This window comes from Octopus bimaculoides, chromosome 7 (assembly GCF_001194135.2).
Source record: "Octopus bimaculoides isolate UCB-OBI-ISO-001 chromosome 7, ASM119413v2, whole genome shotgun sequence".
NCBI classification, from domain to species: Eukaryota; Metazoa; Mollusca; class Cephalopoda; order Octopoda; family Octopodidae; genus Octopus; species Octopus bimaculoides.
Window position 1 is genome coordinate 96,951,201 of NC_068987.1, and position 10,205 is coordinate 96,961,405.

At 35.9% G+C, this 10,205-nt stretch overlaps 1 protein-coding gene across 4 annotated transcripts in view; it reads right to left on the minus strand.

The window, feature by feature from the left end:
• The window catches only part of LOC106880214 (myosin light chain kinase, smooth muscle), a 133,766-nt gene that overhangs the window by 36,542 nt on the left and 87,019 nt on the right, over positions 1-10,205 (minus strand). For all 4 annotated transcript variants that reach the window (XM_014930074.2, XM_014930073.2, XM_014930075.2 and 1 more), the window contains exons 2-4: positions 7,937-8,030; positions 4,114-4,317; positions 2,010-2,151 (exon numbers count right to left, since the gene is read on the minus strand). In XM_014930074.2, coding sequence (XP_014785560.1) covers positions 2,010-2,151; positions 4,114-4,317; positions 7,937-8,030 — 440 coding nt within the window. The remainder of the gene's footprint in view (positions 1-2,009; positions 2,152-4,113; positions 4,318-7,936; positions 8,031-10,205) is intronic.

Here is a 10,205-nt window from a genome sequence, read left to right on the forward strand (position 1 = left end):
TATATATATATATATATATATATATATGTATATACATACATACATACATGTATACAGGCATACATATACATACTCACACATATAAGCACACTTATACGCTGACACATACATAAGCATATATATGCATACATACACATGTATATATATATATATATATACACACATACATGCATATATCTATATATAAATACGTGAGTGAATGTGTACGTACCTCTCTCTGTATGCGTGTGTATGTGTATGTGTATATGCTACACTACATCTTACTCATGAACATGCAAACAAAAGCCTTTACACATTTTTATCAAAGTTAGACATCATAATTCCTCTCCGTCTATCATGACGAGCACATATCTATAATGTAATCAAATAACACTCTAAAGACCAGATTATAAAACATGTCAGATTATAATAAAACGTATCAGATTATAAAACATGTCAGCTATGTTCAGCAACTAGCTCTATAAAATGCACGATTTCTCCATTTGCAGCATTGTCCACAAGTCTAAGCTAAAGCAATTGCTACACAGACACAGATTAATTATACTGTATAAAACACCTATCCAAATGACTGGCAAAACTCAAACCATTAACATACTGTAACACTTGTTACGCAGACGTGCTTTATTCTTTCTTGACCTTTTCTATCAATACTATGACCGTTTCTACTTCTCTGAATTAGTAATATATGTATCAAACCCACCAAACTCTACCAGACCCACTCGAAACTCATACCTCTTCCCAATTCGTTCTGTGTCTCCCCACTCTATCTCCCTCAGAAATAGAACCAATGTTCAGCCTGTAGAAGTTGAATGTCAGTCACACCGACTTTATAAAACTAGCCACATATTAGGGGTAACGAAAAGTAGCGTAGTATTTTCGCGCTAAGAGCCTGACGTTATATTATAAAGCGTCCGGTCAAAATATCAGGGACTTTATACTGGAGTAAACTTATACTTAGTAAACTTTGGTCCACTGTGCAAGATCGTCTCAAGCAAACTGGGGAAATGTATAGAGAAAGGAAGTGGGCATCTCACCCTACAACATGATAATGTAAGACCACATTCAGCAAAGTTAACTCAAGAAAAGATATATTCATTTGGTTAGCAAACTCTACATCATCTTCCCTACAAACCAGACCTAGTTCTATCAGGTTTTCACTTATTCAGGTCAATTGAACACTTTACCCGTAGAAAACATTCAAAATTCGGAACGATGTTGAAACAGTACTCCAAACATTTTTCTCTTTCTAAAGAACCTGTCGTTTTTCCCTGAGGAATCAGAAAATTGGTTTCGAGGTGGGAAAATGTCATTGCTAGTGATGGCGATTATATTTTGAACGAATATTTTTACGATTTGATTTGAATGCAATGACATGAAATGTGATATTACTTTTCGGTACTCCTAATGTCTTAGTGAAGGAAGTTATTTAAACATTACATCTACCTCACTTCAAATTATTTTACTTATATAATGTAATGATCGCATCTATTATTACTCAAGTACACAAGAACAAGAAGGAAAAGTCGTGGTGGTAGATAGTTGCTATCATTTGTTTTTTTCAGTATTTCAACTAGTATCTAATTCTTATGAGTTGAGAACCCTCCTAGATTTTATATTACAGATGTGTTACCCGTCTGTAGTCCTTTATCATCACGATTCCTCCCTCTGTAAACTATCATTTCATAAAAGCCTTTATTTTTCCACGGAGGTCATAATATCGGAAAAGAAAATCTGGGACTCTTTTTCTGAAAATAGCTATCTTCCGAATTCACTTTATCTCATGTGGAAAATGAAAATGAAAAAAATACATAGAAAGGAAAAAGAAGTGACAAGGCAAGAAGAGTGGAGAGTAAAAAAAGAAAGGGGAAGATTAAGAGAAGAAGGGAGAGAGAGAGAGAAAGAGAGAGAGAGAGAGACAGAGAGAGAGAGAGAGAAAGAGACGGAGAGAGAAAGAGAGAGAGACGGAGAGAGTGAGAGAGAGGATGTGGGTGAGAATAAGAAAAACATACTTTCATATCCAGGTGTAAAATATTTTTCGAATGTATGAATTCAACTCCTTCACAGATCTGTCTGAGGAAAATCACACAGGCTCTTTCCGTCAAATAGAAATCTTCATTGATCACACGTTCAAATAGCTCTCCACCAGAAACCCTGAAAGCATTGAACGAGATATCTATCTATGAGGACAGTAAAGAATGAACGTCTAAACATACATAATTTTCGATCGACGAATGTAATTAATATACTATCAATAAACAGTATTTAGTGAAGTGAACGCTTCCCGAAGGTAATTTCGACAGTTCTATGACACTTTCCTCTCTTTCCCCAACACACAAATATGTGTGTGTGTGTGTATATATAGATACATACATACAAACATACATACAAACATACATACAAACATACATGCATACATACATACATACATACATACATACATACATATATACATACATGCATGCATGCATACATACACGTGCAGTGTCCCAGAATTAACTATCAATTTCACTGAAATCGGACAATTCTTTTAGAAACTTACTTTTATTTATGTTTATCATTAATATCTATTAAAAGTGTATAAATAATTTAGCTGTAGAAACTCTGCCAAATCAGCTTGGAGCCTGGTGTAGCCATTTGGTTTCACCAGTCCTCAGTCAAATCGTCCAACCCATGCTAGCATGGAAAGCAGACGTTAAACGATGATGATGATGATGATGAATTCTTATAATTTTATTTTCATTCCTATCGGATCCCGCTTATTCTGTCCATGGTAGCTTTAAAAAAAAATTGCCTGCAATCACTTTCTCTACCCCCGTCCCCCAAGATGGAGCAATAGTTTAGCTTAACTTGAACGCATTCTGAACGCATTCTGAAATGCTTCAAAATGTATTTCGCAACAGTAAGGATAGATTTTAAATTTGCAGGGATACAGACGGAGCACATTTTGAACATTTTAAATGAAGTTTTGACGTAAGATTTATAAATCTATTTGTTTTAGGAGCATAATTAAAAATATAAACTTCTGTCACTTAAAAAAAAAAATTGCACGATTTCATGGAAATGGATAGTTAATTCTGGGATACCATGTATGTATGTATGTATGCCTCTTTTATTTTTAATTATTATAACTCTTCCACTGGGGAGGGTGCCGGTTTCCAACAGAGATAGAAGGCTATATCTTTGGGATGTAAACACAGACAAATTCACATTTGATACTTGAGAAAAGTCTTGCATGTTTTTACTGTTCCACTCACAGATTGCACTTGTAATGTACGAATCAGCCGGTCGATTTCTCTTTCTGAAAATCCCAGTTTATCCAGATTCTCCTAGTGCTCCAGGTATTATTGTTGTGAATATGAATTCATAGTCTGGATATAGAAGCTGGAGGTTTCGAAGCAGTTGTCCATAGATATCCTCTTTCTCTTTGATTTTCAAAGATATATTTATATCTGAATGGTAGATGACCTCTATGATGTTACATACCCTTGCCTCTCCGTCCCAAACAACAATATCAGGCCTGTTATGTTTACACTTCACAGCAGTTTTGATGGGAATATTCCACCAATATTCCATAACAGGGATTTTCTAAGTTTATTTCAGGACAGTCTTTTAAGCGGATGGCATTGTAAATTGTTTTAGCAACAATATGGTGTCGCACAGGGAGGTAGTACCGAGACGACATTTTAGGACAGCTGCTAATCACATGCGTGATGTCTTCCACGGAAACATGACATAGCCTACACATGCGGTTGCACCTTGGGATTATAAGAGCGTCAATGTCTCTGTTGTTCACTAGGTACTTTGTGGCAATCTCTTGTTCCTGGATTGCAAACGTTCTGAGTTCAAAGAGCAACTTTTTCTTTCTTCCTCTCTGGATCGATAAAATAAGTTCAGTTGAACACTGGGGTAGATGTAACCGACTTATCTTCTCCTTACTGGCCTTATGCCAAAATTTGAAACCAATATGTTGATATCTTCAAACATGGCTTTAAGCCTAAGCCTAATCCTAATCATAAATCTTACCCCATTCATCAATTTGATGATGATGATGATGATGATGATGATGATGATGAAAATAAACAAAATATAAATAGACAAAAATTAAATACTTACAATTCTAAGATGAGACAGAATTTATCTCTTCGCTCGTAAGCATCGTACATTTGCAGAAGTCTGGGATGACGAAGACTTTTCATTATATCTATCTCATTTCGAATATCTTTCCGACCTTGCATTCCACGGACACTCAAAAATTTGGCTGCAAACTCTTGGCCAGTTTGCCGTTCTGTACAAACTTTCACCTCGCCAAACTTGCCCCTGTTGGGTTTAAAAGAAAGAGGAAAGAGAGGAGAAAGGGGACAACAAATACAAATCAATTCAAACAAAATAGGCTGTTTACACGAGTAAACGTGTACATGTATATATGTATGATGTCTATCTATCTATCTATCTATCTATCTATCTATCTATCTATCTATCTATCTGTCTGTCTTTCTGTCTATCTATCTGTCTGTCTGTCTATCTGTCTGTCTGTCTGTCCATCCGTCTGCCTGCGCGTTGATGCCCCTAATCAGGTTGCCTCAATTTAGTTTAGACTTGCATAACTTTTTAACTCTTCTGATATATTCAGAAGAAATATTTTCTTTCACCTTGATGGTCAGAATCTTACCTAGTTGTAAAGCACCAAGATACTTGTAACCTTCTCCGTTCCCTTCCCTTATCCACTCATAATTTGGAAGTTGTACTCCACTGCTATCAACTTTCCGCCCTCTTCTCGGTTCAACAACAGAGCATTTCTCTGTACCAAATGCCATCTGGGTGCCTTGAGAGAAAATTCGTACGTACTGAATAAAATAATCCAAGTGATCTCTGTTATCACCGTAAAGTTTCAAATCATCCATAAACATTAGATGATTGATTGGTCTCATGTTTTTCTGCAGCTTGTGAACCAGCTCCCACCTTTCCCAGAACAATGGAGGGCGGTAACAGTAAGGGTGACACAGAGTCTCCTTGAAAGATTCCTCTCTTTATGTCTACTTGTCTAAATACTCTTCTATTTGTTGTGTGTGGGTTGGACTGCTGACATTTAAATGTCTTGCTAGAACATTGGCGCAACACTATGAATTATATTATAGTGCAGTACTTAGGTACAGTGTGGGGGCGCGTGGCTTAGTGGTTAGGATGTCAGCATCATGATCGTAAGATTGTGGTTTCGATTCCTGGACCGGGCGACGCGTTGTGTTCTTGAGCAAAACACTTCATTTCACGTTGCGTCAGTCCACTCAGCTGGCAAAATTGAGTAACGCTGCGATGGACTGACGTCCCGTCCATCTGGGGAATACATACGCCATTGAAACCGGGATACCGGGCCCATGTGCCTGGCTGGGCTTTAAAAGGGCGCATTTATTTTTTATTTATTTATTTAGGTACAGCCAAATATACCGAATTCTATTAAGAGTTAAGTATCTTGATCACGGACACTTGTACATAGAAGCAACTACTCGGTAGTTACGTCGACGACTATTGACAATTAAATGTCATTCCCACGGACATGGTACAGTGAACATACCACACTGTGGAAAGCTACTTTAAATTCGGTGAACTAAATTCTAAGAGTTAAGCACCACCGTTGTGTACACTGATTGTCAACTATGTCACACACTGTGATACTTTCTAGCAATTAGGTGGACCGAGTTATTTATAAGTGTCTGGATACGATATAGAGAACATCACCACCGTGCTGTGTTTACTTATTACTAAATAGACTGAGCAGTTAAAAGTTAACCGACTCGGCCATCAGTACAATTATGTGTATTGGATTGTAATGCAGTGTTAACTTACAGCTTAGTAGAACGAACTATTGAAAGAGAGAGAGAGAGAGAGAGAGAGAGAGAGAGAGAGAGAGAGAGAGAGAGAGAGAGAGGTAAGAGCTATTGATATTACTTTGGGATTTATGTTATTCTGCGCTTGATAGCTTATCTACCTATTGACTCGGTTAACCGCGGTTCATATCGAAACCACAATACGACGTACAATAGTCGTTCGTGACTCACCTTGGTGACGCACTTAAATGAATAAGGAACAATAGACACGTTTCAATACGTTCTAAGTTAACACAATGGATAACATATAGACATATATATTTAATCACTGAAAAGAAAATCATTCAAGACAACCAACGTTTGCTAAATATTTCCCATTGAAAACACTGATTAAAATCTGGCAATGACAAAATACTTTGCTATATTTAGTTGTAAACAAACATTAATGTACAAAAGGAAATGGGGTAAGGGTGAAAGTGAATGTGCGTTATAAAATACAAATTTAGTATTTGTTGTGAATGTTGTGCTAAAGCCTTCAAAAGCTCCTCGCTTTCATTCCCACTAAGTCTTATACCATTAATTTCTGCCACACAAATCAGCGGTATAAAAACATTTAAAAGTTATTAATATGGTGCCGTGCATAGATCTCTTATTTATCAGTCAGTCAGTCTGTCTGTCTGTCTGCCTGTCTGTTTGTCTGTCTGTTTGTCTGTCTGCCTGTCTGTCTGTCTGTCTGTCTGTGTATCTACCTGTGTGAGCACGTGCATATACAGTTGTCTATCTATCTATCTATCTATCTATCTATCTATCTATCTATCTATCTATCTATCTATCTATCTATCTATCTTTCTATCTATCTATCACTCGATACCATCATTTTTCATTTACTGGCAATAATTTCATCTCTCTGTATATTCTCATTACTGTATCTACCTTTCTTATTTTCATTTGAAGAACACTTAGAGTGAAAACCGGTTGGAATGTAAGGCAATTACAACAAATGTGCATTTTTGTCCAGTTTTTTACACACACACGCACATACACACACATAGAGAAAGAGAGGGGGAGAGAAAAAGAGAATGTATGATGTATATATGTATGTGTGTTCGTGCACTCGCAGTTTGTGAGTTTTCATTCCTTATTCTTCATCCGTCCATCCATCCATCCATCCATTCAAATATGGAAAGGAATCTGTAGCTTTTTATTCAATCTCCATAACTAATAATAAAAAAAAAACTCTCACATCACACACCGACTCTGAATTTTTAGCTTAAAACCTATTAGTGCCCCAATTTTTTTTTATTTGAGTTATTATAAATATCTTTTTTTATACAACTTTATCTGATACTAAATATATATAAAAAAATTTATTACAATATTTGAAAGATACTCCTGTCTTGATGATTAACTAAAGATATCTCAGAAAAATACAGGTGTTGCAGAAATATGATGGATTATCCTTTTGGTCCTAAAAAAAGGACCATGGGCGCTGATGGGTTAAAAACCTTAATAGTAAAATTGGAAATCTTTACTGAATCCTCTTCAGGTATCGTTTAATGTGAGAAAAAAATAATGGTGACAGAACCATTATTTCTATAATACGTACAGATCACTACCTAGAAATGTGTTCAGTCTAAATGTTTTTTTAAACTAGTGTTAAAATTTATTAGTATTATGTTTAATGCAGTGAGTATGAAAAACTCATTAAAAATATACAGTGAGAAAGAGACAGAATTAACTCAATGATTAATATTATTTTAACTATTTTGGTATGTATGGAAGACAACTCAGAGCATGTTTTGATCTCATTAGGTATCTTCACCGTATTTGACAGCATCACTAGCAATATGTACAATAATCTATGATTGCAAGGATGATAATTAGCATATTTCAATTACTTAGAGACTCGATCAGTATGGAAAACATTAGTTAAGTTGGTTCTCTGAATGAGCCAAAAAGAATTAAAAATATCACAGGCTTAAAATACATCGACTTGGAATAGATTAAAATTTTAGAGAACGAAAAATGTCATGAAATCAGCTGAGTTTGGTCTGATGTGTAGAGTTTGAAAACAGTATTAGTTTAATAAAAATTCAGCAGTTGTTATTACATACCTACCCAAAAGGACGTCCGAGATTTCATAATTGTCTGTTACCCAAAGGTCAGTTTTAATTGTAACACCGGAGGCGTCGAATGTATTTTCAAGTTCTGAAAGTGAAATAAAATATATATTAATAAACTGCTTCGTAATATTTTCAACATAATCTCAGTTTTTAAAAATATATCTGTGGCTGCTGTTTATAACTGCAATTAGCAAATTGCTGATACAGAGTTTAGACAACGTAGAGGAATACAAATGCATAAGGCAGAAAAGGAATGTCAATCCCAGATACGTGTCTCTTCAGATATTTTCTATCCTGTCCATCGAAACTTAATAAATTTAGCATGATGCTGAAGGAAAGGTTGCAAACTATTAGCAATTATAGCAAACTGTAGTTACTATTAGCATTCATATAAATACCCAGAAAAATAAAACGCGCCATTCACAGACATATACATAGACGACGAGAAGAAAGAATCTTCGAATGCCTGATAGAATGCTTTGCAGGATTCGTTCTAGCTCTCTGAGCTATGAGTTAAAATTCTGCCGAGGTTAGCCTTACCTTTAATCCTTCCGAGGTCAATAAATAAAATACTGTCCCACACTGGGGTTGATTCATCTATTTCTCTATAGAAGAAGTCCACAGTGTTCGGTTCTGGAGAAGGATGGGATATGCCAGGCATTTAAACTGCCCAAAACACACTGTGCATCACGAAGGTGCTCCAACGACATCCTCGCTTACGTACATATTGGCCTTTACAACTAAGGGAAACTATGCAAAGAATACTTTAGGTGAGGAAGACAGATTAACACAGCTTTGTTTTCAAGTACCAGCTATGGTCCCTACAGTTGGATATTAGGGCTCCGTTAATTAAATGTAACCATGGTAATATAGATATATTATTTTTTATCCAGAGAAAGAAGGCGGTTTGGCTTAAAATTTTCGAAATCCTGAAAACTGAAAGCATATGGGACTTCCTTATCATACAAAAACGACAAGGCCTGGCTTTCTGTCTGTTACTACGACGAGTGCTCTAGTAGAATCGATCAGTGGAAAAGCCTGCTCGTGAAATCAACGTGCAAATGGCTGAGCATTCTACAGACACGCGAACTCTTAAGGTAGTTCTATGGGAGATTCAGCGTGTCATGCATGAATGAGAAAAAGCTGGCCCATTGAACTATTTTTTCCAGCTGAGTGGACGGGGGCAACGGGAAATAAGCGTCTTTCTCAAGCTGGCACCCTATCCGCTCAGTCATGCGCCTTCACACCGAACAGCAACCGCAGATAATAACAATTTAGTTGAAATTAAAAAAAATGAAATGGTCCTCCAATGATTCATTCTGATAATCCCTGCTTTAAATAGGTTAACATTAGTCAAATTATTATTTTGCTCTGCGGATGGTGCCCAAGAGCAATTCATTCTCTGCATATTTCAACTTTCCACACCTACCAATTTATAAAAGAGTCCGAGGAAGAATTGTATAAGTTCAGCTGTTTTGAGGTGCGGAGTCCCTAAAGTTTCGGACCCTTGCTCACCATCTGAGAGAGGAAGACAATATGGTGTTGTCATTTTCGATATAGGAATATGCATGTATGTTTGTATGTATGTATGTATGTATGTATGTATGTATACTCTCACGTATATAGACTAGGGCAACTGACCTGATATTATTATTTGTGATTGGAAGATAAAGACATGGCTAGAGAGAAACGCTAGAACCGCTTTATGCGCATGACTTCAGAAAACGTACAAAAGAAATATTTGCATATGAAATTTCATTCTGATAATTATTTCGACAACAGATTATATACCAACAAAGCATGATTGAACATGGTTTCTCCGAAGGAATATAATCTTCAAATCTGCATAATTGCAAGGATGATGATAAAAATTTGCATGTACGTTAAAAATGCAATGCTTCATCATTCTCGTTATCTAAATTCTTGAATGACGGCTTTGTTTCATTATTAGAATATAGCTTTTCTGTTGAAAGAATTCAGATTATTAAAAAGAACGTTAGCACACATACATGAATGCATACATACATACATACATACATGCATGCATGCATACATACATACATAATACATATATACATACATACATACACGCACATATATACATACATACATGCATACTCAGATATACATACTTATGTACGTCCAGCATAATGTATGTGTTGTTGACATGTGTAACTCTTTCGAGTAAATTTAGTTATTGCTAAATTAATATTAGTGAGTATATACTCATCTGCATATATATACATACATACGTACACAC